This window comes from Heloderma suspectum, chromosome 8 (genome assembly GCF_057233095.1).
Source record: "Heloderma suspectum isolate Gila_16-S chromosome 8, 16-S_ref, whole genome shotgun sequence".
NCBI lineage: Eukaryota > Metazoa > Chordata > Lepidosauria > Squamata > Helodermatidae > Heloderma > Heloderma suspectum.
Genome location: NC_139465.1, coordinates 46,632,640 through 46,660,312, shown reverse-complemented (window position 1 = coordinate 46,660,312; position 27,673 = coordinate 46,632,640). Strand labels below are relative to the sequence as shown.

The window sequence follows — 27,673 nt, the reverse complement described above, 5'->3', positions numbered from 1 at the left end:
GATTGATGCTGCGGGCTGGATTAAATTCACCCCATGAGGAGGTGCTTCAGTGTCCTCATACCTCTTTGGTGCTCTTCATAATTGGGAGAAGCAGAATTATGCAAAATGAGCAACGCTTGAAAATACCTTTATTTGTATGACTTATAGAGGCCACAGAATTCCGCTTTTCTAGCTTGGTGTTCACACAGCATTATTCGTGATGAGTTAACAGAAGAGCGGGCGAGAATCTGGTTCCATCACTTAAACAGTGCATGACAGTAGAAGACAAATTATTAATAGAAGTCAGCTAGCCAGTTCGCATAGCAGTCAGGTTACAAATCCTGGTAACATGCTGTTGTTAATTTGTGATCATTATAACTCATTATGCCTCTGAGTTACAGAACGGTCTTGTGTCATCTTCTTTCATTGATCTATTTCACCTTAATGTGTTCATGGATCCAGGTTGAGGAACTGAAGGAAACAGTAAAAGAAGAATTTATGCCTTGGGTTTCACAATATCTTGTGATGAAGAGAGTTAGTATTGAGCCAAACTTCCACAGCCTTTATTCAAATTTCCTCGACACACTTAAGAATCCAGAATTCAACAAAATGGTTCTGAATGAAACCTACAGAAATATCAAGGTGGGTGTTGTACAGGTGCTCTGTCGTCCTTCTTGTGCCTTGCAAGGCTATAGAGCAGAGCTAATATCCAATTGTAACTGACAGACAGTGCTTTGATTTAAATCTGACCTACTGGGATGTCCATTGCAGCTACTCTTAAGGCTCCGTAAGGACTTTGGTGATCTAGATAATGTAATGCTGGGCATAAAACAAGCCCCCTTCCAACCAGTTATGATGCTTTTTCACAGTAAAATGCTAAGACATCAGTCATGCCTTGTACTGCTACTTCTTTTTTCTGATTTTTTTTCTGTACTATCCCAGTATAGACCCTCATGCTGGGTCTATGGGAATGAGCCTGCAAGAGCCTTGGGTTCACATGTTCCTCCTCCACACATGTGAAGAAGAGTTGGAACATTTTCACTTTCACTTCAGAACTAACCACAGTTCCTTGTGACATCCAAACCTAGGAAACGATGGTTAACTTAAAAAAAAACATGATAAAATGGTAGTGTAATATCCTGGTTTCCTAACTTAACCATAGTGGAGGCTTTATTCTTCTCATGCATGTGGAGGGGCGAGTGGGTGAGCCTGAGGCTCGTTCCTGTAATGCTGGACCATGATCTAGCATTCAGTCTCCATCAGGCTTTTCAGTAACCTGTTGAGTGAATATTGGGCAACGGGCAAGTATATCTTAATTATGTGTAGTACTCTCAAGTAGTGTATGTATGGAGCTTTGCTCCCACTTTGCTGGGGCAGTAAGGGACTCTAGGTAAAAGACCTGAAACTTGGGCAAAGGAAAAGTTGTGCTAGATGCCACAGTCTTGCAAAAAAAGTTTTTAAAATGCCACAGTCTTTACAGACCCCTAGAGTACAAACTGAGTTTCCTACAATTTGAAAAACCCTTTGAATTTGAACATGTCATTAAAGTAACCCATTATGTGTGACTTGATTTATTTTTTATTTATTTTTCTGTGCTATAGATAGGCCATAGTATAACATTGTATTCGCCTGCCCTTCAATGTCCCAAATATTTAGCACTCAAGTTGCCTTTCTAGGAGCAGAGATCTTCATGGGCATAGCCTCTGAAATGAAAATTTGAAAACTTAACAGGAGATAGTTTGTGGCTTTATGGATTTACCATTCCTTCCTGTTAAACTAAAATTCTGTCTCTCTCAAAAAAAACCATTTAGGTGCTACTCACATCAGATAAAGCTGCTGCCAACTTCTCAGACCGTTCTTTGTTGAAAAATCTGGGTCACTGGCTCGGGATGATCACGCTGGCTAAAAATAAACCCATCTTGCACACGGTGAGGCCGGGTGGAGGTGAGGAGTGGAAACTGACTATGAAGTTAGAAACTTTAGTGCATCCTTAAACACTCAACTTTCTGGTTTCTTTTTGTAGTTCAGTAAAAAAAACAACAACACAGAACATAATAAACTGACAAAAGAAAGGAATCTGATTTGTGGGTATGTTTCCTCCTCTCTGTTACTGCCCATTACTGGGTTTCATTTTCACTACTTTTATTTTAGGACTTGGACGTGAAATCTCTGCTGCTGGAGGCTTATGTTAAGGGACAGCAGGAGCTGCTGTATGTCGTGCCATTTGTTGCCAAAGTGTTGGAATCCAGTGTAAGAAGTGTGGTAAGTCTGATCTATAGTGTACTATGGGAGCAAGCAGAATAGTCAGTGTGACTTTCCAGCAACCAGTTCTTGAGATTGGGGTTGAAACAAGTGTGTTAAGAGTGCTGTAATATTGAAACTAGTGAGGGAGAGTTTCCTAAATCCTTTGAAAAATGGAAATGAGCTAAGGAAAAAGTATGCAGTATGTTTGACCCTAGCAGTTTCAATGTTGATTTCAAATTAACTGTGTGTGTCTGTGTCCCTCCCTCCCTCCCTTCTTCACTTAAAGTAGTATGTAAAGAAAAGATTCCATGAAGAATTTGTCCAGTGATACAGCCATCTTTCCCCAGTTGAAAGATAAACTACTGTATCTCCAGACCCCTCCTCTTCCTTTCCTGCAGGCTGAGCATCATGACTCCTACCAGTCAGAGATGTTCCTTTGCTTTGGGAGCTAAGGTGCTTCCATAGCCAAGGAAGATTTATGAAAGATTTATGAAGTGCAACAGTAGGTGCTGAAGCAGGGCAGTGTGCTAGGACCTGTGACAGCTGTGAGAATTGTGTGGGAAAAGGGTGCTGCTGTTCCATAATTGGCAAGATTGGACAGGGGAGGAAATGCGAGGTGCGTAGAGGTGTAGACAGAACAAACTGGTGCATCAGTAGCATGTGGTCGCACTCATACATTCTTCGGACTGCATGAGTGTTATCCTTGCTCTTCTGTTGTTGTGCTAAAAGACTTAGCATGTTTCAATGCTGCTTAATACGTTCCAGTGCTGTACTGTTGTCCTTCCACTATATTTCCTTTGTAGGTTTTCAGGCCTCCAAATCCCTGGACCATGGCAATCATGAATGTACTAGCAGAGCTGCACCAGGAACATGACTTAAAAGTAAATCATGCTTAATTTCTTTGTGCTCCTGAACACTGCCTTATTCAGAACAAATTGTCACAATACATTTGCTTGAAGATTTGATCCTAAATAGTAAACTGTAGCCAACTGAATGAAAATGAAGTTGCTTAGATACTGGCCTTGCTTAGACATGTTCTTATATTCTCCTCATTCAGAACATTTGCCCTGAAGCATATAGTATCTCTTCAGAACGTAAGAAGATTTAGAGTGGTGGATAGACATAATTGTGAAAGTTCACTTGTCAGTATAGTTACATTATTAAACCTGAAATGATTAAATATTGCACAGCTGAATCTGAAGTTTGAAATTGAAGTGCTCTGCAAGAACCTTGCCCTTGACATCAATGAACTGAAACCCGGGAATCTCCTCAAGGACAAAGATCGATTGAAAAATCTGGATGAACAGTTATCTGCTCCAAAGAAAGATGTAAAACAGCCAGAAGAGCTACCGCCAATTACAACCACAAGTACGTACAGGATACCTGTTGCCTGCATTGCACAAAAATGACCTGCATTTCCTGTAGTAAAAAAGCTTCTTCCATTCTCTTGCGCGCTCTCTCTCTCTCACACACACACACACACACACACACACACCCCCTCCAAGGCAGCTGAACAGCAAAAGTAAATTCTATTTCCCACAAGGCACAATATCTGTATTCTGTCCTTAAACCATCACAACCTAAGGAGACGGAGTGGCACAAGAAGACTGCCGATGACATCAGAGTAGGGATGTATGGATTTTGATAAATCTTTTCCATCTGTGTTTTGCGGATCGTCAGGCGTCTTTCGTTCTGTCTTCCACTCATTAAACAGAATCGGATTTTATGTATGTGACTGTCGTTCCTCTTTGCAGATGTGTATTTGTGCTAATGCACACTTGTGTAAATGCATACTTGAGCTAATCCCCCCCAAAGTGAAAAACCAGTCCACAAGTCCACGTGACCTAGAAAAAGTGTTCCACTGTGGAATCCACAGGTCAGGTTCTTAGGAATCCGAACTCATTTGAATCTGTTGCAGATTTACCAATTCAGTGTTGTTGCTTTCCATCTATTCCAGGCACGAAAGTCTCCATCCACCCTAAGTAGTTGGATCCACCAGTGCATAGCACTGGCTTCCTAGTCTCAGTGTCTCCAAGTCGCTAGGTTAGCATGGCTCACTTACTGAGAGCAGCAGCCACATCAGCATATTTTGACATGCTTGCCTCCTTGGAGGACATCTGCAAAGCCTTAACTTGAGCTTCAGTGCCTACATTTGTGGGGCATACAAAATGAATGGTTTTGCCCACTCTGATGCCACCTTTGGCAGGAGAATACTGCAACAGGTGGTATAATCTTGTCGGGGGCCATCAGTCTTACTAAGATAGTAGGGAAGCACTGCTATACTACATCCTGTCATAGCATGTTTTCCCACTCCAAGGGAGAACAGTATATTCAAACTTAACTTGAGTTAAGTTAACTTGAGTTCCTTCTACTTGGAGATGGGAGGAGATCCTGCAACCAGCCACTTGAAAGGGAGCTGCCACAAACAAAATTACATCTGCCTCTCCTTTATGGGGTGCTCTAGTTATTCTGCGCCCCAGGGAGAGAGTGTTCCTTCCACGTGTATCTCAGGTACATGGTACAGACGGTGCCAATTCTATGTTGTTGTTGTAGTAGTAGTAGTAGTATTTTGTTAGATATTAGTACTACAGCTTGTCTCAAACTGGGAGGGGACCCCCCCTACCAGTGGAGACAGGAAATTCAGTTAATCCCTGAGTAACCCTTCATAAGATGTCCTCCCATCTCTAAGTAGAAGGAATACTCACAGTAAGTTGAGTGCCATTCTACTCAAGCTGTCATTGGAACATAGGAAGCTGCCTTATACTGAGTTAGACGATTGGTCCATCTAGTCCAGTATTGTCAACACTGACCGGCAGTAGCAGCTCTCAAGGGTTTCAGGCAGGAGTTTCTCCAGCCCTACCTGGAGATGCCGGGGATTGAACCTGGGACCTTCTGCATGCAATCCAGATGCTCTGCCACTGAGCTGCAGCCCCTCGTGAGTGACGCTTGAGGCATCCAGTGTCAGAGGTCACTTCCTTCCCATTTGTTTTTCAAGTGGCATCTCCAGTGTCAGTTACTTGGAAAACAAAATAATAAATAGGCAGTTTCCTATCTTTGCCAGGGCTGATTGCCCCAGCATGGTTTTTAATTAGACCAGGGATAGATAACACGCAGCCCCTGCTGCCCCACTGGTGTGGCCCTGCCCTCAAATTTGGCAGCAACAACAACAAATGCTCTCCAATTCCCACCCCATCCCACATATAAAATTAAGCTTTGAGCTCTATGGGGCGCGAAAAGGGTCAAATTTAGCTTGTGAACAAGCCAGATTTAACCCTTTCAGGGCTATGGAGCAGTTTGCCCCGGTATTTTAGTGGCAAACCACGGGGATTTTTGGGCACCCCACAGACTGCAGTTGGGAGTGGGGGGGCGGGGGAGTCTCACAGTTGTCCACCCCTAATTTAGACTGTCACTAATATTTATTCTCTCAGATGTTTATGGCTGTGATTGGCTGCTCTGCTTGCCTCCCAAGCAGCCAAAGATGATGACGATGGAGCACTGATCAGCACCGTTGTAAAATGTCGCAAACGCTATTTGCCGCCTCGGTTGCCAAAATTCTTAAAGTTAGGCTACTAAAGCCCTGTGTTTCCTATGAAGCAAACTCTGTAGTGTTGAGTGAGTTTCTGTTAGGAGAGAGATTCTGAAAATCTTTCTCCTGTCGCTTTTGTACTTGTCAGCTGCTTCTACAACACCAGCTACCAGCACCACTTGCACAGCTACTGTTCCTCCACAACCACAGTACAGTTACCATGATATCAACGTTTACTCTCTGGGAGGGCTGGCTCCACATATTACTCTAAACCCAACAGTAAGTATTGGACTTTGAAAAGACTTCCACCTTCCAACTGGGGAGGGATTTTGTGATGGTGCAGAAATAATGGAAAAGGTGGATATTGACTGTTGTTCTATCTTTCTAGATTCCCCTGTTCCAAGCCCATCCACAATTAAAGCAGTATGTGCGTCAAGCCATAGAGCGTGCAGTCCAAGAACTTGTTCATCCAGTGGTGGATCGGTCCATTAAAATTGCAATGACTACTTGTGAGCAGATAGTGAGGAAGGATTTTGCACTAGACTCTGAGGAGTCACGCATGCGTGTAGCGGCGCACCACATGATGCGGAATCTGACTGCTGGTATGGCCATGATTACCTGCAGGGAGCCTCTCCTGATGAGCATAGCTACCAACCTGAAGAACAGCTTTGCCACCGCGTTGCGGGTATGTGTGCAATCTATAAAGAGGGCTATTTGAAGCAACATTAGCGAAAACTCTACTTTGTGGCATTGCATGCTAGCGTTTTCATGACGTATCTTAATGCCCTGCTCAGATTAGCAGTTGCTGTATTAAAACTTCAGTGAATGCTTTCAAAGGTATTAGAAGGATGAAGAGAGTGAGACCCAAATTAGCATCATGTGGATTTGGTCCTGAGCTATGAATTGTGCCTTGGAAATTACTCAAGACCTACCTCATCTGTTACTCTTTTCCACTGATTGAAATTAAGACTGGGATTGGGACTCGATGGCCTTATAGGCCCCTTCCAACCTTACTATTCTATGATTCTAAGAAGTTGTTAAATCCAGTTGCTCTTTGGCCTTTCTTACTGATGTGGGCTGGAAAACTTTCCTTTTGTAAAAATGCGTTTCATAAAATTAACTTCTAACATAATAAATAGGGATATACCTATGAAATTGGGTAAGCTGCAATTCACTTTTTTAATGTGACTTTCCCTACGAAGCATGCGTGCATATATAATAAATATAAATGCATAACAGCTTGGGCATGCTAAAGTTAGTGTTAACAGTTTCCAGTGCCTTCATTGCCCCCTCCTTAAAATTTAAACAATGGCTACATTCAGACATTGGGATAAACCATGGGCAATTTATAGGCCCAAACATCTGGAGGGCCATAAGTTGCCCACCCCTAGAACAAGCCTAGTCTGCCCCGCATTAATGTGTTCCCCTCCTCCAGCACAGCTACAAGGAGGAGATTGGAAGCTTGCTTGCTTGCTTGCTTGCTTTATTTATTTATTTATTTCATTTCTATACCGCCCAATAGCCGAAGCTCTCTTTCTCTTCCATTTTAGATTAACTGCAATTAATCATGTCATCTGAACCCTAAACTGTGGTTAATCTTTACTATACCTTGTTGAAACAAGTCATTTTGTAACACATGGTTTGATACAAACCATAGTTAAGATTAACCACAGTGTGTTGGATTTGAATGACATGACAAGCCATGGTTAATCAAAAATGAAAGGATAAGGTTTCAATCTCCTCCATGCCAGAGGAGGAGAGAGGAGCCTGTGAACCTGTGGGAAGGCTAGGGTCTTTCCCGTCATGATAAACCATGGTTTATTGTGAATGCAGCCATGTCAGGAACTGTTGAATATTGAATTGTCACATCATAAATATTTATAAGTATTCCAGTAATTTTCAAATACATTGAATTTATTTAATTAACATTTAAACCACATTAACTGTGTTTTATTGGAATTTGCTAATCTGATACTTTAGTTAAAGGTTCTGGCTATTGGAAAAAACGCAAGATATTTATGTAGCATGAGAAGTTAATGTGGCATACTGTCTCTTTTGTCTGCTAAATATAAATCAAATACTTGTGTTAAATCAGATCCCTGTCTATTTAGGGCACACAATTCAAAATTTCCCAGAAAGTCCACATCACTGCACTTATTTAATGTTTTCTGGAGAATAAGAGTTTTGATGTTACTGGCTGTTGTTGGGTTCTACATAATATTTACACTTTAGTATTTGGTTTACTTGTTCATCTGTTATACCAGGGGTGGGGACCTCAGGCCTGGAGGCCAGATCTGTCCCTCCTGAGGTCCCACTTTGGCCCTCTGGGTTTCCCACGTAGCCATGCCTGCTTTCCCTCAACCACCAATGCTTGAGTGGTTTCCCAGCTTTTGTGCAGTTTTCTCCCATTCTGAAAGGCAGGAAGTGGTTAAGCTGAAATATGCTGATAGTTTTTGTATTTTTATTTACTTTTGCCCCACACCTTTTGCCTTTCACTCTGCCGCCTTTGCCCCTGGCCACCACTGGAATGTAGCCCGAGAGCTTCTCCAAAATAGAATTTGGCCTTTGTGCTGAAAAAGGTTCCCTACCCCTGTGTTACATGCTTCTCCGTGAGCTTGTTATGGCTCATGGTTAATGTAACAAAACCCATCTAAGATGAGAGAAACAAGTCAAGTTTTCAGTAATCATGCGCAGGATTGGAACTGCAACTGAATTAGTTCTTCATGGAGTGAGTCTCCTTGTGTTCACTTCACCTGACCCTAGGACAAGTATGAGAACTCCTGATTTGAAATTAAGTCCAAATAGAGCCTTGTGGCTCTAAGCAAAGGTATGAGTAATGGCTGTACAAGATTCTCACTGTTTGCAAAAAGTGATAGGGGTTTCCTGATTTGTAAGAGGAACCCGGAAGAGTTAACGTCCACTTTGTGGAAAGACCTATTCATGGTCTAGCAAAGTCCTTTGCTTTAGTACGTTAAGGAAGAGATGCCGTTGCTGCACCTGTGGAGGGCACCTGTGATAGACTGAGGTTGTACTCTTACGTGCACTTACTTGAAAGTAAGCCCCATTGAGCTCAGTGGGACTTACTTATGAGTAAACATGCCTAAGATTGCCCTGCAAGTTTGTAATGTAGGCACGTTTTTTCCTTGTTTGCCTATTTCATTAAAAATCTAAATATAATTGGATTGGTGGATTACTTAACATTAACATCATACAAAGTGATGTCATTTTATATGCGCATCTGTAACGGATATTTGAGGGTTTGGTCATCATGGGCGTGCTCCTCCTTTAATGGCCTGCCTCTTATAACAGGCAGCTTCACCACAGCAGAGGGAGATGATGGAGCAGGCAGCAGCACAGTTGGCTCAAGATAACTGTGAGCTGGCATGCTGTTTTATTCAGAAGACCGCTGTAGAGAAAGCAGGCCCTGAAATGGATAAGAGGCTGGCCACTGTAAGTATGTTGTGGATTTATGGTAGAAAGCTAAATCTCATACAGTTACCAAGCCACTCATCTTCATGTTGTTGTTTTATCGGGCAGGAATTTGAGCTCAGAAAACATGCCAGGCAAGAGGGTCGTAGGTACTGTGATCCTGTGGTATTGACTTACCAGGCTGAACGGATGCCCGAACAAATCCGATTGAAGGTGAGAGAAGTTTAGAGAATGGGGGTATTAGCTACGTTCACAATTAGGATGTGTGTCACAATATCACCAGAGAAGCCTTGTTGGAGTTTTTTCCCTGTCAAGCTAGATAACCTAGTGACTAAAAAAACTGCTCTGTTCCTTATTCAGTAAAACTGCTGGAATTGCATGAAATTCCTTCTACATTAAAGGAAGTGCTCAATATGTTCTGTTTTTGATAAAACTGTCCTCGATGAATTTGTCTAATTGCCATTTAAAACCATCTAAAATGGGGTGGGCAACTACAGGAGGTCCAGGGGGGGGCATTTTTGCCCCTTAGACACCCCTGCCCCACAACAATGGCATCTGTAGTGACTGCAGAGTGCCCAAAGGGTCAATATTAGCTTGTTTATAAGCTAATTTTGACCCTTTTGGTGCTCCCTAGTGGCTGTGGAGCACCAAAGGGTCAAAATTAGCTTGCCAACAAAGCAGCCTTTCCTTAAAGAGATGGTGTTCCAACCCTCTGATAAATTTGATTGTCCTTTTCTAGCTCTGATACAATTTTTGAAACCAATTTTCACCTATTAAATGGAGTCTCTCTTTAAATTGTTTCGTGGCTTTTTTTATTCTGATATTGATATGTTACTGCTACTTTAGATTACATGTTATGGATTTTTGTAATGTGTGTGTTCATTGCTGGTGGCCTTTTGTTATTTTATGCAGAAAAACAGCATATAAATCTCAAAAATAAGCAGACGTTACACACGTCAGTCATATGTTCACAGACTAACAATGAAGATATTGATAGTAGTTAGGGTTTAACAATTGGGGCTGTGGATGCTTTCCAAGTTAATGTTTGGCTAAAAAATAAAGGATCTTTTCCTTTTGGGAATCATCGAAGACCTGGGTAAGCAACTCAGCCTTCTGAATAGGCTATCTGGGCTGGATGTTGAAGGCACTACGCGGCAGAAGTTCCACACTCCTACTTGGATGGTGGGTTCCAGAAGGTGTTGCTGGAGGATTATTGCTGTTCCTTGGCTGTTCCTTGGGTACCACAGGGCTGTATTCTATCCGCCATGCTGTTCAACATGTACATGACATTGCTAGGGGAGGTTATCTGGAGATGGGGACTGTTGTTGTTGTTCAGTTGTTCAGTCGTGTCCGACTCTTCGTGACTCAGTGGACCATAGCATGTCAGGCCTTCCTATCCTGCGCTCTTCTTCAATGAATATGCTCAAGTCCATATTCATTGCATTGGTGATGCTATTTAGCCATCTCATCCTCTGCTGTCCCCTTCTCCTTTTGCCTTCAGTCTTTCCCAGCATCAGGGTCTTTTCCAGAGAGTTTTCTCTTCGCATTAGGTGGCCAAAATATTGGAGCTTCAGCTTCAGTATCTGTCCTTCCAATGAGCAGTCAGGGTTGGTTTCCTTGAGGATGGACTGATTTGACCTCCTTGCAGTCCAGGGGACTCGTAAGAGTCTTCTCCAGCACCACAGTTCGAAAGCATCAATTCTTCAGCTCTCAGCCTTCCTTATAGTCCAGCTCTCACAGCCATACATTACTACTGGGAAAACCATAGCTTTGATTAGACGGACCTTTGTCGGCAAGGTGATGTCTCTGCTTCTTATAGGGACTGAGGTGTCACCAATATGCGGATGACACCCAGCTCTATCTCTCCTTTTCATCAAATTCAGATGAGGCAGGGTATGATATGAAACAGTGTCTGGGTAATGGACTGGATGAGGGCCAGTGGACTAAAACTCACTCCAGATTAAGACAAAGGCACTGCTAGTGGTTGGTTCTTCTGCCCGGATGAACGATATTCAGCCTTTTCTGAAGGTGGTTGCACTCCCCCTAGAAGAACGTTTGTTGGCTCTCTTGGAGCCAGCACTGTCGCTGGAGGCACAGGTTGCGTCAGTGGCATGGAGCACCTTTTATCAGCTTAGGCTGATACCAACTACAATCCTATCTGGACTGAGATAGCCGAACTGTAGTTATCCATGCTCTGGCAACCTCTGATTCGGATGATTGCAAGGTGTTATATGTGGGGCTGCCTTTGAAAATGGTCCTGAAAATTCAAAATAGGATGGTGAGATTGTTAACGGGGATTGGCCAGTATGATCATATTATACCAGTGCTTTATGAACTGCACAAGCTGCCAGTCGATTTCCAGGCCCAACAAAGTGCTGGTATTAACTTACAAAGCCCTAAATGGCTTGGGGCCAGGTTACTTGAAGGATTGTCTCCTTCCATATATACCTCCCCAGACCCTAAGAACATCCTCAGAGGCTCTTCTCCAGGTGCCCCCCCCCCCAAATGAGGTGAGGCGGGCGGCTACTAAGGAATGGGCCTTTTCAGTGGTAGCATCCCTGTTGTAGAATACCCTTCCCAGAGAGGCTCACATGGTGCCTACATTGTGGTCTTTGGGGCACCAGGTGAAGACCTTTTTATTTTCCCAGGCTTCCTAAACATTCAACTTTTAAAATTGTGTTAGTGCATTTTTAGATCTTTGCACTACTGCTGGCTTTTATGTTGGTGACTATTGATTTTATTATGTTTTAAACTTCCGGTTTTATATTATGTTTGATTACGTTATTTTATTTTATGATTTTAAGTTTTGTCTTGTAAACTGCCCAGAGAGTTTTGGCTAATGGGCAGTATAGACGTGTAATCAATAAATAATAAATATCTTCCTGCTGTTATGTCTGTTAGAGCTCAAGCTAGGCTGTGTTTAACTCTTTCTTTCTTTCTTTCTTTTGGTTCACTTCTACCTATTACATTTTTTTGTTCTTTCAGTCCTTTACCTCATGTCCCTCAGGGCATGTCTCCCACCATTTTGGGGGCCTATGTCTCTGAAGGCAGGTCCTTTTTCCATTAATATTCCACTTGTGAAAGTAAACTCCCTTCCACAGTGTTTGGGAGAAAAGTGTATCATTGACATGTGCCAGAAATATCAGTGCTTTACCAAACAAGTATGCAAGACCATGCTTTGGGAGCAGGCACTGCTTGCAGCAGATGCTGAATTTGAGGTTGCCACTGCTCTGCGCCCCTCATGACATTGCCTGTTTTGAAAAGTCACTGCTAGGAGCCAGGACTTTTCATCAGACATGTAGTTGACAATATGATCTGTGCAAAATCATATACAGGTTAATTTTCAGTTTATTATTGAAAAAAGTCAGTAAATCAGAATGCTGTAAAAGTAATGTTAACCTCTCCAATAACCCCCTTCCCCTGAAACTGTGCTTTCTGAGTTGGAAGCAAGAATAACATTCCTTGATTGGCCTTCTTCACCAGATGAGAAGAGGACTATCAATTCACCGTAGTATGTTCTCCAGATGTAGTAGTTTGCCTGAATTTTCACACATTAGTATGTCTATGGAAATGTTTTGCTGATACACCTTTAAATACCATTTTTACAACTTTCTTTTAAGGTTGGTGGTGTGGACCCAAAGCAGTTGGCTGTATATGAAGAATTTGCACGAAATGTCCCTGGTTTCCTGCCGACCAATGACTCAACCCAACCCACAGGAATCCTGGCTCAGCCTATGAAGGTAGAAATGCATTTGAAAATGTCGAAGCCATTCTGGGCCTCATGTAACTTGTGTACTGAATGGCCGCTTAATTTGCAAGGAATTGGAGGTTTTCTGGAGATCTGTCCGTAGTCTCTTACATTTATCTTCAAAGCAGTGTGGACTAATAGCATCATTCATCAAAAGTTGCCATAAAATTTTACAGAAAGAAATGTGGATTATGGTCCCTGAGGAAGCTGTTTATGTAACAGTTCGTAGTTTTTTTTTATGCATCATGATGTGTCAGGCATTTAATACTTTGTCTGTTTCATTATAATCTGTTGGTTTACAATAAAATCCGCTACTGGTTTGCCCTGTTGGCAGTGTCAATTTTATTAGGAAGTACTCTTAAATTTTCTAATGCTGATGTTGGTTATGGAAAGGGAAAATACTGTTTTGAGAAACCTTCAGAATTCTCATTCAACTGTGAACCAGCCTAAGATAGCATTCTTGTTGTCTCCTAAATCAGCAAGCCTGGGCGACGGATGATGTAGCACAGATCTATGATAAATGTATGACAGAACTGGAGCAGCACCTGCAGTCCGTGCCCCACACCCTGGCCATGAATCCACAAACCCAAGCCTTGCGGAGCCTCTTGGAGGCCGTTGTTGTGGCACGGAACTCTCGCGATGCTATTGCAGCCCTTGGGCTTCTGCAGAAGGTTTGTGTGTGGACTTGCTTGGCTGACCGGCGGCGTTGGGCTGGGGCGGGGGGGGGGGGAGCGATGCTTCCCAGAGCTGCTAGTCTGCTGTTCTAGATCACCAGCCTCGGTGAACATTCTGCACATGGGTAAACTACTTGGACCTGTGTTTGTTAACTATGCACAGGATCACATTAATGAGGACTGAGAAGATTATTGGGGGGAAATGTACTTTCCTTCAGCTCTGCAGTCTCAGAGCAACTTGACAGTCGGAACTGAGTGTTCTTTCTGGCCGGGAGGACATGGAAGCAAGCTTCTCTTCTGCCATGTGCTGTGTTTTGCCACATTTTCTCAGTTACAGTGGGGAGAAGCTGTAAAACTGTTACTTGGGAATGCATGTCATCGTAATTTAACACCTTCAATAATCCAATAAGAAAACAAAACAGTGCCATCTGTTCTGCCCAAAGGATTCAGTAAGATGGTGGGTTTGCTGCTCTTCCTGCAGGCTGTTGAAGGCTTGTTGGATGCCACCAGTGGTGCGGATGCCGACCTCCTCCTGCGCTACCGGGAGTGTCACTTGCTTGTGTTGAAAGCGTTGCAGGATGGCCGAGCTTATGGGTCTCCATGGTGTAACAAGCAGATTACAAGGTCAGTCATGGCAAAAGGGATAAGGAATAATGCTCTGAAAGGCCATAGAAGCTTTATTTAAAGAGGTTTTGATTTTGGCAAACATAAGCATTTCTTCTAGTACATTCAAAAGATTAGCGCTTCTTATCCCACTGAGCGATCTGAGTTTCATCATCAGTCGCATAGTCAATGGCATGGGGGTTTCAGGCTCCCTGGAATAGGAACCTGGCATGAGAGTAAAGCTGGATAGTATAATGGTCAAGCTAGGTCAAATGTCATTCACACAGTTAGCTTTTTAAAAGTAATTAGCAGGTATTGGGGAGGGTAGTAGGCTTTAAACTTTAAACCTTTGCTCTGCCAGTACAGAGGCCGCTACCTCACGCCTGCTATTTTCATTTGAAGGAAAGCTTTTGTTTGCACCAGTGGAAACTTTCCCTCAATGCCTTCCCCAACCTGATGCCCTTCAGGTGTGCTGGACTACAACACCCACAACCTCCCTGGCAGCCTCCCTACACTCCCCATTCCAGAGTCTGGGTCAGATTTACCTTGAAAAGCCATTCATGCCATTGCTGTTTCCGTGAATGGTGTCTCATCTACTTCGGCCCTAGGACTTCTAAATAAAATGATTTATATTTATGTTATGCATAACTCTGTATTTTTAAGGTTTTTAATCTTTGTAAACCGCCCAGAGAGCTTTGGCTATTGGGCAATATAGAAATGGAATAAATGAAATGAATATGTTTGGCTTCCTGTAATAATTCTATTATGATTTATTTTGTAATTTTACATTGTTTTAAGCTGCCCTGAGCACTGTGATTACAGTGCAGGATATAGGGCAGGGTACAAATTTCCTCAAATAAAATAAATTTTCTGATCCCCAGTCTTTCGTGAATGGGTCAGCTGGACTTTATCTGCTACTGTTTCCTATTGAGCCACACTTTATTATTGCAGCCTTCCCCAACCTGGTGCCCTCCACATGTGTTGGACTACAACTCCCACATTGGCTGGGGATGGTGGGAGTTGTAGTCCAGCACATGTGGAGTGTTCCAGATTGAGGAAGGCTTTCTCATAGGCCAGCCTTCCCCAACCTGGTGCCCTCCATTGCACCTCTCATCATTCCCAGCCAGGATGCCCACCGGCCCCGATGGCTGGAAATTAAGGAGTTTGCCGTCCAACACAGCTGGAGGGCACGAGGTTGGGGAAGGCTGCCCTAGACCTACTGTGGTCCAGTGTGGTTCCTGAAGTGATGCTAGAACTGAATTGAACATGTAGAAGTACGAAGAAGAAATTGACATCCTGATTCTCTGTGTTCTGGATATTGGGATTGAGAGGAAAACCAAGCTAACATAAGGAAACAACTAACTTTTTCCAGATGCCTGATTGAGTGTCGAGATGAATACAAATACAATGTTGAAGCGGTGGAGCTACTGATCCGTAACCACCTAGTTAACATGCAGCAGTATGACCTTCACCTGGCTCAGGTGAGATACTGATGCTAACTTTTTATTAAGTCTGCATGAATGCTATTGAATAAAAACAGTTTACTATCTGCATTCTTTTTTAATAACAGTCCATGGAGAATGGCTTGAACTACATGGCAGTGGCATTTGCAATGCAGCTTGTGAAAATCCTCTTGGTGGATGAGAGAAGTGTAGCTCACATAACAGAAGCGGATCTATTCCACACCATTGAAACTCTGATGAGAATTAATGCTCACTCCAGAGGGAATGCACCAGAAGGGTAATTCTAAGACTTAATTCATGCTAGTGCAAGTCTTGAAAATAGTGCCTAAAAATGAAGCAGAGGTTCTGCCATTCCTCTCTCTCTTACTCCTCTTGTGTCATGGTGTCACTCTACAGTTCTAATGTCCATTAGAATTTCAATCCACTCTGTAATAAGTTGAGAAACCCAAGGGTAGTTATGTCCACAGCATTTTTCTAATCTTTGGCAACCAACCACGAAGTGACATCTTTCAGGTTCCCATTCCCTTGCAGTCAAGTAATTATAGCCACTCCTGCTCTATTTTTTTTCTTCTTTTCCTCCAAAATCTGTCCACTTCTGTCCTGGGGGCCCAGCATTTTCACCAGGCTTGCAGTCTCCTGCTCCACCATTTCCATAGTGCCCCTTCCCCTACTTATTTGATAAGGTCAAATTTCCCCAATCTTAGTCTTTTCTGTCTTCTACGTTAGGCTTATCAGAACTGGTACACCAGCCCATGTATACTAACCAAGCTATTTTTCTCTTCTGTAATGAATGTGCATGCGTGTGCTTTTGAAAACAAAAATCTGTAACAATGTAGTTAATGTTTTTGGACTTTGAATATGTGCTTCAGCTAATTCCCCCATTTGAGTAGTAGATAGTCCCAATTTAGTAAGATATTTCCCATTTAGTCCACTGTGTGCATACCTCATCTCTGGTTAAGGACCCCCTAAAACCCACATTGGTCGTTACACGGTAATTATGTGTTACTGTGAATGAGGATGTGTGGCAACAAGAGCTTAGTCAGACAGACTGGTATGGCTTTTGGAAGCTGTAATTCTGTGCCTAGTTTCCTGGGAGTAAGCCCCCAATGGCACTTTCCCATCTTCATTTTGGAAGGCCGTGGTGATTGCCAATGGGTGGGCCATTATTACACTGGATGGTGTAATAATGCTTGCAACATGTCCATCCTCGCTGAGGTGCTAATGTTTTACTCTCTTAGATGGCTAGAGCTAAACAATGCAGGCTGGCCTGTTCTTCAGTTTTGTGAACTGCCCAGAGAGCTTCAGCTATTGGGCAGTATAGACATGAAATGAAATAAAATAAAATTCTTGGGCATGGGCTAGTGGCAGGGGAATGAATGGAGAAAGTTAGCTTTGAGCCAAGCGGAGCAGGGAATGCAGAATTCCCTCCAAACATACCTGGAAATGCTTTGTGGTACTACAGTAGTTCCTTAAGCTTTGTTGAATTCTTACTAAGCCTTTTGGTTCTCCACCCTGTCCCTGCAGCACACCATCCATCTGCCTGGAGAGCAGGTGTGGAGTTCCTTACATCCTAGTGCTGCATGCAGGATCCCATGGATTGGAGCAAGGGGATAACAACATTTATTCCAGCATGCTCTTGACAGGCAGGCAGAAGTCACTGGTTGCTCCAGACATCAACCCAAAGGGCAGGGACTCTGCTGCTGGAGGAATTCCTGTTGTGTGTGTGGGGGAGAATGAATGCACACTTTTGCCAATTTCGCAAATGCATTCCCTAATGCTGTCTGGAGCACTATTTTTAGTGGAAAGGTGGGATATAAATTAAACAAACAAATAATGCCAGGCACTAGACTGTAGTTCCCTGTTCTTTCTCTTCAAATTATTTGGCAGCAATAGTACGCACTTCATTCTGCCTCTTGCTGAGTTCCTGAACTGTGACACATGTAGCGTAGAACCAGTGTGGGCTACCGGAAGGCATGTTGAACTTCGACCAAGGGCATTTAGTTCAAATCCCTCAGCTGTGACACCCACTAGGCTTCCTTGGGCAAGCTGCTAACTGTTGCTCCTAAACTACCTCATAATTTTGGTTGTGAAAATAAAATAGGATAATATATGCCACCCTGACCTCTGTGGAAGATGGGCAGGATACAAATGGGCAAAATATTTATGGTAGATGGTGTTTAGACCTGGGCACGTAGTATGCACACAAAATCTAAAACCAGACTTCTGGATTTCTTGTAGATTACCACAGCTGATGGAAGTGGTGCGGTCCAACTATGAGGCCATGATTGACCGTGCTCATGGAGGGCCAAACTTCATGATGCATTCTGGAATCTCTCAAGCCTCTGAGTATGATGATCCCCCAGGCCTGAGGGAAAAGGCAGAATATCTTCTGCGGGAGTGGGTGAACCTCTACCACTCTGCTGCAGCTGGGCGTGACAGTACCAAAGCGTTCTCCGCATTTGTTGGACAGGTAGAGCTTGGGGAAAGAGAGGTGCTTTTTATTCAACATAAGTATGGTATGATGCCCTTAGATGAAGTGCAGTGCTGTGTAGTATTGATTCCCCTGATGTTTTTTCTTTAAATCACCGAATTCCTTAGTTCCTGTTATATTTATCAGTATCTAAAGTAGCCTTCCCCAACTTGGTGCCCTCCAGATATGTTGGACTGCAACTCCCATACATTGTTGGACTGGGGCCCGGGAGGTCCCCCTCGGCTATGAAGCTCACTGGGTCACTTTGGGTCATTTACTGACTCTCAGTCTAACCTACCTCACAGGACTGTTGTGAGGATAACATGGAGATGTAAGCCACCTTGGGTTCTTTGCAAGAGGAAAAAAGGTGGGACGTAAATGTAATAATAAATAAAATTAAAATAAAATAGCTGGATGGGCTATTATAGGAATTGCAGTCCAACACACCAGGTTGGAGAAGGCTGATCTAAATTACATTACTGTCCTGGACGATACGTCTTCAAAAAATATTACAAGGCATAGCAGCCCAGCCCTGACTGAATTTTCATTCCATTCATATGATGAAAGGCAGAGTGTGTCCATTTGATTTTGATCCTGAGTTGTCCTTCTATTGGATACATGGTTTACAAAACCTGAACTCAATTTCCATGTTTAAACATGGGCACGGAATACAGCAAGCCGTTTGCACAAAGTGGCTCCATTGGTTCTGTTGATTTTCTCTGTACCACCTCTGTGAAAAGTGCCAGGATTATTCCGCAGCCTTTGTGTAGTTGCATTTTCAGCAACAAACCCTCTGCTTTTTGCAATCCAGCGAATTGCGGGTCCTCTGCCAATTAGAAATCTGTTTAGTAAAGCAGCATGTAACTGCAAGCTGTCAGAGAATTTCCCAGTAATGCAGAAAAATGCTAATGTATTTGAAACAAGCGAAACTGTCCCAAACCAGTATGCGGACAGGCCAGGTTGGAGTGGTGGAGTCTCCACTTGCACTGGAGAGTATTGTTAATCATACATTGGAGCTACCTCTGACTACTTACCCTCTTGTATACCTTCTTGGTAAGCATAGCCTTGCAGGTCATACGGAAACATTTGGAGGGAGGAAAAAAATGTGTGATGCTTACTGAGTAGACAACTTCAGTTTCCTTTATCCCTCTTGAAATGTTTGACACATTGTAGTTATGAAAGCTATTCAGTACTGTTGAGCAGTCTTCTCAATTTTGAAGCTGTCCCTAATACTTCAGTTCTTGGAAGTATTGTTTGTTTAAATGCATTTTAATTGCTTTCAAAGTGAGATTTGCTTCACATGTAACATTGCAAGTGACTGTTACATATAGCAGTATGAAGAGAGCATGAAACTGACGGGAGTAGGAAGAATGAATACCTTCCTGACTGTCTTTAGGAGGATCTCTTTACAATCTGGATCCCAGATTGAGTAGGTTTGGAAAAATATCCCTTGAATTCACACACATGTTCTTATGACCACAGCAACAGGATTTGTTAAACAGTATCTGCTGCTTTAATGATACAAACACCTCAAATATACTCTGGGATAGATGACCAAGAATAATGTGCAAGTTGTTGAGCACCACATTTGCCCCTATTGAGAGGAGCTTGAGAAGACTGACATTTGTCTCTTTGTTAGAAGTTACTATCATGTACAAAGGCATGGTTTGGCCATTAAAGAGAGAGGATTTGGAATTCTAGAGTCGTATGTTATGAAGATTGTACCTGTACTCAGTGCTGTACTCCCTAAGGTTCATTGACACCTTGGCTTGGCAAAGTAGATAAGCAATCAACTTCATTAATTAGAGTATTCATTTGTGTGTTCCAGTCTAAGTGAAAACACAACTTTTTGATTTCTTAAGAACCAGAAACATGTGGTGATACCAGAATTCCCTTGTGCAGCAGACAATACTTAGTGCCACAGTGTTCTGTGTTTCTGCATGCATAATTGAGAGATCATCACTGTTGCAAAGTGAGAGCCAGTTTCTTTATGGCTCCTGTAGGGCATTCCAAACTACTGGGATAGCATCTCCCCCAAGATCAGCAGGCAGTCATCATCTTGATCTCCACATAGTATGGCCCTTACAGTGTGCGGCACCAGTAATGCCTATATACAGGGGCCTCATGGGTGTTATGGGAGTATCCTTGCCAATCCAGTAGCCTGTTCCACCTGGTTCCTGGATATCACTGTGCTACAGTGGGCCCCTGAGAAGCATCAACAAACTTTTCACTCTCTAAAAATGGCACTATTGAGATTTAGTCCACTTGCTTTCTAGCATCCCTTAGTAGAACATTGGTAGCTTGCTTTTGGAACAAAGAGAGGTTCTGCAGGTCTGAGTCTACCATTGTCTCCATAACAGATGCATCAACAAGGAATCCTGAAAACTGATGACTTGATCACAAGATTCTTTCGTCTTTGCACTGAAATGTGTGTTGAGATCAGCTATCGCGCTCAAGCCGAGCAGCAGCACAACCCTGCCGCAAACCCCACCATGATCCGTGCTAAGTGCTACCACAACCTGGATGCTTTCGTGCGCCTTATTGCACTGCTGGTGAAGCATTCTGGGGAAGCTACCAACACTGTCACAAAGATCAATCTGCTCAACAAGGTTGGGAGTGTCCTTTTTTCCGCAGTATTAATTTGTCTTGTGATCGGTTAATACACTTTAGAATTGGCATGGAGCTTTATGAAGAGAGATGTTATTCCCCTTGCCACAAAACCTTTTTGGAATGAATGGGAACTGATGTAGCACAGTGTTACAAACATGGGCCACAAATTCCCTGGTTAAAATTCTAGCTTACCCATGATGGCATTGGGTGGTGTTAGGCAAAGCACTGCCTCTAAGCCTGAACCCGTCTGAAGTGCTTCGAGTGCTCAGGACAAGCACGTACACATGTCCCATTCGCTTAGATGTGATCGGATGGAAAACATTCCAATAAGGTTGAAAGCAGTATCAGCACTTGTCTTGGGTAATCTCAATAAATATTGGATAGGAGCCCAAAGTGTTCCATTGAGTTTTATCAGTTACATAAACTTTTTTTTCAAATTTATAAACCACCAATATGGTTTCAAAGTGGCTTTACAGTAATTCTGGTCATAGATAGAAACAGCATTTGGATCTGGTTCCTTCATCTCTATAGGTTCTTGGGATAGTGGTGGGAGTCCTCTTACAGGATCATGATGTTCGTCAAAGTGAATTTCAGCAGCTTCCCTACCACCGCATCTTCATCATGTTGTTGTTAGAATTAAATGCACCTGAACATGTCCTGGAAACCATAAACTTTCAGACACTCACGGCTTTCTGGTAAGTATCATTGAATTTTCATTGGTTTGAGACGTGTTCAGAATAATGTTTTATCTTACTGATTTTGTGTAATTTTAAATGTGGGCATATTAAGTGAACCCATCTGTCACTAGAATTACTGCCCATTCAGTAAATGTGTACACATATGTGGAAACCTTTCCCTAAGGAAGCACCCAACAAGACTTTAGAAGGAAGGACCAGTCTTTTCCCTTGCAAATATTAGAGGGCAGCCTTTGCATCTGGGGTAGCACCACCTTCAGGTTGGAAGGCAAGGTGGAACTTCTGACCAGAGGAAGGAATACCTGGCTTGTTCCTTGTACTAGAAGCAGGAGTTTGTAGAGCCCCTCAGAACTCTTATTTTTGTAATTGTGCATTCTTATTTTTGCTTTGAGTCCTAGATTCCCCTTCCCTTAGCAAGGGGTTGGAGACATGCAAGAAATGGTGTGTGTGGGTGGGGGGGCTTGAAGGAGAAGCCTTGACGGCTCCCCATTATGAGGCTTCTGCTGGTCCTTCCCACTTGTCCAGTCTGACAAGTTGTCTGACTGCTCTGACCATTAGGAGGTTGTTCCTGATGTTCTACCAAAATCTGCCCTCCTGTAACTTAGCCTGTTACTTCATGTCCTGCAGTTTTGAATGATAGCAAACAGGTTGTGTGACAGCAACCCTTGAAGTACTTGAAAAGTGCTGTCAAATTCCTCCCCTCGCCCCTGAGTCTTCTCCTAAGCATAGAGGTGTATGGCACAGTGCTGAGCATCAGAGTATACCTGCTGACAGTCGATGCAGGTGGAAGGTTTTAAAAAAATCTAATAGCTGTGTTTTAGGTGGGGCACAACTAGGGGTGGGGGAGAAATTTGTTTGGTTCTCACCTCCCAGATCAATACACAAACAGAAAACCAGTTATACTTCGATATTCAATTTGGTGTGCTTTTAAATAAATGCAATGTTTATTTACATAGTTCTGTGCAAGCCATGCCATTTTGGCATTAAAGTGGAAGGTGGGTGTTGCGGTTTGATAGCTTTGGGTGAATTGGGACCATCAGCCATTGGGAGAAGGAGCAGCTAGAACATTTGATGCTGCACAGATTTCCATAGTTGTGTTATGCCTTAGTGGCGTAGAAGCTTGGTTGAATTAATTTTTAAAAATAATGCTTGTTTTATTGTGTGTGTTTTTAATTCCCCATTTTTTAACTTGGTGATGCCATGGACTTGCAAAATACTCCTAGCTTAGATTATAATGCAGATTCTTACTTATGCTATAAAACACTCTGAAACAAAGCCTGTGTGCTCTGTTTTTATTTCAGTAACACATTTCACATCCTGAGACCTACAAAAGCTCCAGGTTTTGTTTATGCTTGGCTAGAATTGATCTCCCATCGGATATTTATTGCAAGAATGCTGGCGCATACACCACAGCAGAAGGTGTGGCTGCAGTTTATCTTCTGTAACTTACGAAGCTTCCGCAGGGAATAAGGATGCATCTTGGTTTGCAGGTTTTGTTTAACTAGAATGACTTTATGGCTTTTGATGTGCAGTGTTCATTTAGTTTATCATATTCCCACAATGTAGCTGCAAAGAGATTCAGTTTATCACCTGAAGGTGAACCTGAGCCCTTGCTGAGGTGGATAAAAATTTATTTAAAAAAGAAGAGAGATCTGTTTTTTAATACCATATTTATTTATTTTTCAATTCCCTGGCTAAAATTAAGTCTTAATATGATCTTGTTAAACCTATGCTGGCCACCTTTAAAAACTGGACCAATGGCCTTCAGTCAAACACACTGGTTGCATCCAGAAAGAACGGTGGGCTTGTGCGCTCTCCCATCCCGCTTCCTCTAGCACAGCTGTGAGCAACAGATGGGAAGCTTTTACTTCCATTTTCAATTAATCACAGTTTAGCACTGCATCTGAATCCTGAACTGTGGTTAATCTTAACTATAGTTTGAGCCACTGAGTTAAAGGCTGCTTTTTGTGTAAAATCATGGGGAAAATAACTTTGACGCACAAATATTGCAGAATAGGTGCAAAAATAACGTTGTTATGAGTTCACTAATCGGGGTGGGGGTCTGGCAAGTCCTGGAACCCAGCCCCTGTCTCTGGTAGATGCCATCCACGGTTATTGCTAGTAGGACATTTCACTGTGCTCACCTTGGATGCTTCTATTTTTATGCTCTTTAACTGCCTGAGCTGTGCAGTTTGTTCAGCTCTCAAATTAAGAACACCTACTCTAAGCAAACAAGGACCTTCCTTTTTCATCATATGGGAACAAACACTTCTGCCCATTAACTACCAGCCCCTGCTTCTGGAAAGTTTGGGGCCCTTAGTTGTGTCTGAATAAAGACACATGCAATGACACATGGGCTGCAATAAGCAAGTTACGTTTTGGATTGTTATCTTCATGTTTCTGGGCTGGTGGTTGGAAAAAGTCAGGAGGAGTATGTAATATAGGAGGAGGACAAAGGTTAAAACAAAAGCAAAAGAAGCAAATCCTCCTAGAGACTGCAGATGTTCTATTTAGTTGTAACACTAACATGTGTTAGTGGTTAGATTAGCTAATTAGCATGCTTCGTTGTTTAGGAAGTACATGAAATACCATTGGGAAATTTGATTTAAATCTGCCTTTTGATTTTAAAGCATGGTTTGAATCAATCCACTCTAGCCATCATATATACTCAACTGAGTTTGGACACAAACTGCAAGGCTGCAAAATGTTTGTTGCCTATGATGATTGTGTACAGCCCACACCGTGCCCTTGTATTTGGGCAAACTTGGCGGAGTCATTTCAGTAAAGCTGACTCATTGTTCCATTTCCATCAAGCCCAGAATTCAACCCATAAAGCACCCTTATTGTGCTCAGCTGGCTAGCTACGTTATGGATTGCATATTTCAGGTAGGCCAAAGAGATTAACAATTTGAGTTGTACCATAGCCCTGTAGCATGCAAATAGTTAATTCCACCACACTGATGTTGGATGGGAGCTAGTCCCAAGATTATAATAAAGAAATTAGCAAAAACCTCAACTCTTCTCTCATTAGGTAATTTCTCTTTGTAGGGTTGGCCTATGTATGCTCAGCTGTTGATTGACCTGTTTAAATATTTGGCTCCTTTCCTGAGAAACGTGGAACTCGCCAAACCTATGCAAATTCTGTACAAGGTAAATTAGGCTGTTATGTGGGAGAGCATTTTGGAGGGAAGGGGAGTCACAGCGGAGCAGAAGAGGGTTGAATTGCCAGCTAATTCCTGCACTGAAAACAGGAACAAATATTTAGGCAGGTAGCAGTCCTGATCTTCACATTTTTTTCCTTTGCAGCTTGGTGGAATGCTGGCTTCTTTAGTTACTACACCCATCTTAACTCTTTATATATCTTTAAATATTGCATCCAAAACTTCCAATCCTAAATGCTTTGGGTTGGATCTAGATTTATGCTGGATCAGCTGCACTTGCAGAAGTTGGTGGGTGCAGTTCCTGGATCAGCTGCACCCACAGCAGCCCCTCCAGCCCCCTGAACATTCTACCCAGTCAGTCAGGAGACCCTGCTGAATGGGGCGAGCTGTGTGGAGCGGGGGAAAATCCCCCCAAATTGGGCAAAGGGACCTTCTGTGAGTGGAGCTCCATCTCGCAGAGAAGGTCCTTTCCCCTCATGGAAGGCACATCCTGGATCCAACCTTTTATATGGAATTAACTTCAACTGAAAATCTGGATTTTATTCCACGCAATCATTCTTTCTATACTGCTTAATAGCCAGAACTCTGGGTGGCTCATAACAATGTGAACCTGAAAGACTAAAATGCTGGGAAAATTAGAAGGTCTTCACCTGGCACCAGAAAGACCTGGCAAGCCTCTTTTTGTGCAGTTGTAACATGCGAGTTGACTGCAAGTAGAACTTAGTTCGATTTGGTGTCGATCGGAGTGATTTTCTCAGTGCAACGGCAGTCAGCGGTGCAGCGTTCATAGCGTGCATTCGGGTCTCAGCACTGCTGGCAGGGGCGCCTGCCGTGCATGGCGAGGAAGAGGACTTCTGCCTTGAACGCCGAAGATCTGGGCTTGATGCCTGTTCACCATTCCAGACAAGATGGAGCATCATGGTAGTGTGGTGTAAGGATCACTGTGGGGGAGACAGATGCATACATTATTTTACACCATGTGTTCATATAGTAATAAAGGGTTAGATAGACCTCTTCCTAAGATTCAGAACTCGTGTCATATGCTCTTATTGGCTCTTGCAGGAACCTCTGGCAAGTCATGCCAAGAATGATCTCCATGTTGGAGCTGGAAGGGCAGCCTCTGGAGGGAAGGTCCAGTGCTACCCGTGACTGAGTTGACATTTCAGCCAGAGACTCCTGAGCCAGTTGACACCATTCTACACTGGCCTACTGCAGTAGACCAGACTGACGGGCTAGGAAATTCTGCACAGGTGCTTAATCCTCTTCCTTTTTTTCCAGGGCACTCTGCGCGTGTTGTTGGTCCTATTGCACGATTTCCCAGAATTCCTCTGTGACTACCACTATGGATTCTGTGATGTGATTCCTCCAAACTGCATTCAGCTGCGGAATCTCATCTTGAGTGCCTTCCCACGTAATATGAGGCTTCCGGATCCCTTCACACCCAACCTTAAGGTAATGCAGCTGGTATAAATCAAAGCTGCAAGATCTGTTCTGTTGAAACACCTAGGAACTTGTGAGTGGTCAGGTTCACATGATCGCCGCATGGCCTGTTTAAGCCATGGTGGGTTGCGGTGTGTGCTCAGTGTGATGTCCAAGAGTGGTGCAGGGTGGGTTGTTGCCATGGTTAACAAACCATCCCTGAGCCAAATAGCCCATGGGTTGTGGGTGGTTTGTTAATCACAGCAACAACTCACCCTCGCCAGGTTCAGATGTCACAGTAAGCTGCAGCGGGTTCCTGCCGTGGCTTGAGTATTCACGATGGCTGCCGACATGCACCACAACCCAGTTTGGCTTAAATAAGCCACGGTGGGCTGCAGTGATCGTGCAAACCAGGCCAGTGTGTTAATGTACCTGCTGGGTTTTTAAATTCAGAGAACTTGCATTCCCAGTTATGCTTAAACAATTAAACAGCCAGCAAGACCCTGACAGGTCAGCTTGACTTGCTCTGCCTAAACCAAGTTGTCTGCCCCGTCTAGACCTTCCGAATCAGGAACATAATTGTGAACTCTTGTTCTCAAGGACACACATGGCAGTCATTGCTTAGAAGCAAAGGAGCCATCAAGCTCTGATGTCTCTCTTGGGATATCAGTTGCTTATGCTTCATCTTTACAAGAATGATAGCAGAAATGCAGCTGGAGTAAATGTTCATCTGCTATTCATCCAGCCTTCCATATGGGCTTCTGGTGGGTAACAACTGAATGGAAGGAAAGTCCTTCTATCCAGGTTCCATATCTCTACGCTTTCAAAGGTGAGGTGATGGTTTTTGAAGCTGTGTTTCTGTGTCTTTAGTACGTCACTAACAGGTCAGTGCACACATCCGGACTGTGTACTTTATTTTATTTGTTACATTTATATATCACCTTTCCTCCAAGGACCCCAGGGTGGAGTACATGCTCCTTGTCCTCTCCATTTTATCCTCACAACAACCCTGTGAGGTAGGTCAGGATGAGAGTCAGTGACTGTCCCAAAGTCACCCAGTGAGCTTCATGATCAAGTGGGGACTAGAACGTGGATCTCCCAAATTCTAGTCTAACTCTCTAGCTACTACATCACACTGGCTCTCAATTAATGAGTGTGCAGTTGAAGAACTTTAGATGCAAGCCTAAGAAACGGTTTAAAAGCTGTTCATAAAAAATAAAAAGTTGAAGGAAAAGTCATGGGTAAGATCACACTTCCCATTTCATCTTGCATGCTTCCCACACAGAATATTGTGACTCTGTGCTGCTCAAAGCATACTGTAACCAGGATCTTTCAGTAGTGTTAGGATTCTTGTGTGTGTTCTTCTCAGGTGGACATGCTGAGTGAGATTAATATTGCTCCACGGATACTCACCAACTTCACTGGCGTGATGCCACCTCAGTTCAAGAAAGATTTGGATTCCTATCTCAAAACCCGCTCTCCAGTCACTTTCCTGTCCGACTTGCGCAGCAACTTGCAGGTGAATGACTTAATCCAATATTGGATTTGGGGGAGGAGGGTGGACGTTAAAATACAACTGCATTGTCTACGGTGCATTCTGCACTGAAATGGGCTTTTAGTTCTAGTCTAATCACAGGCACTTCAGTCATCAG

General features: G+C 43.1%; 1 protein-coding gene across 16 annotated transcripts in view; it reads left to right on the top strand.

The window, feature by feature from the left end:
• CNOT1 (CCR4-NOT transcription complex subunit 1) overlaps positions 1-27,673 on the top strand; it is a 122,885-nt gene that overhangs the window by 91,730 nt on the left and 3,482 nt on the right. For 8 of the 16 annotated variants that reach the window (XM_084812378.1, XM_084812376.1, XM_084812375.1 and 5 more), the window contains 21 exons: positions 442-621; positions 1,791-1,907; positions 2,131-2,241; positions 3,027-3,104; positions 3,414-3,591; positions 5,898-6,028; positions 6,138-6,434; positions 9,059-9,199; positions 9,287-9,391; positions 12,799-12,918; positions 13,406-13,597; positions 14,082-14,224; positions 15,576-15,684; positions 15,774-15,943; positions 17,905-18,157; positions 20,497-20,745; positions 21,278-21,441; positions 22,743-22,860; positions 24,490-24,591; positions 25,881-26,054; positions 27,391-27,540. In XM_084812378.1, coding sequence (XP_084668504.1) covers positions 442-621; positions 1,791-1,907; positions 2,131-2,241; positions 3,027-3,104; positions 3,414-3,591; positions 5,898-6,028; positions 6,138-6,434; positions 9,059-9,199; positions 9,287-9,391; positions 12,799-12,918; positions 13,406-13,597; positions 14,082-14,224; positions 15,576-15,684; positions 15,774-15,943; positions 17,905-18,157; positions 20,497-20,745; positions 21,278-21,441; positions 22,743-22,860; positions 24,490-24,591; positions 25,881-26,054; positions 27,391-27,540 — 3,282 coding nt within the window. The remainder of the gene's footprint in view (positions 1-441; positions 622-1,790; positions 1,908-2,130; positions 2,242-3,026; positions 3,105-3,413; positions 3,592-5,897; positions 6,029-6,137; positions 6,435-9,058; positions 9,200-9,286; positions 9,392-12,798; positions 12,919-13,405; positions 13,598-14,081; positions 14,225-15,575; positions 15,685-15,773; positions 15,944-17,904; positions 18,158-20,496; positions 20,746-21,277; positions 21,442-22,742; positions 22,861-24,489; positions 24,592-25,880; positions 26,055-27,390; positions 27,541-27,673) is intronic. The other 8 variants (XM_084812380.1, XM_084812382.1, XM_084812379.1 and 5 more) reach the window with 1 other exon arrangement.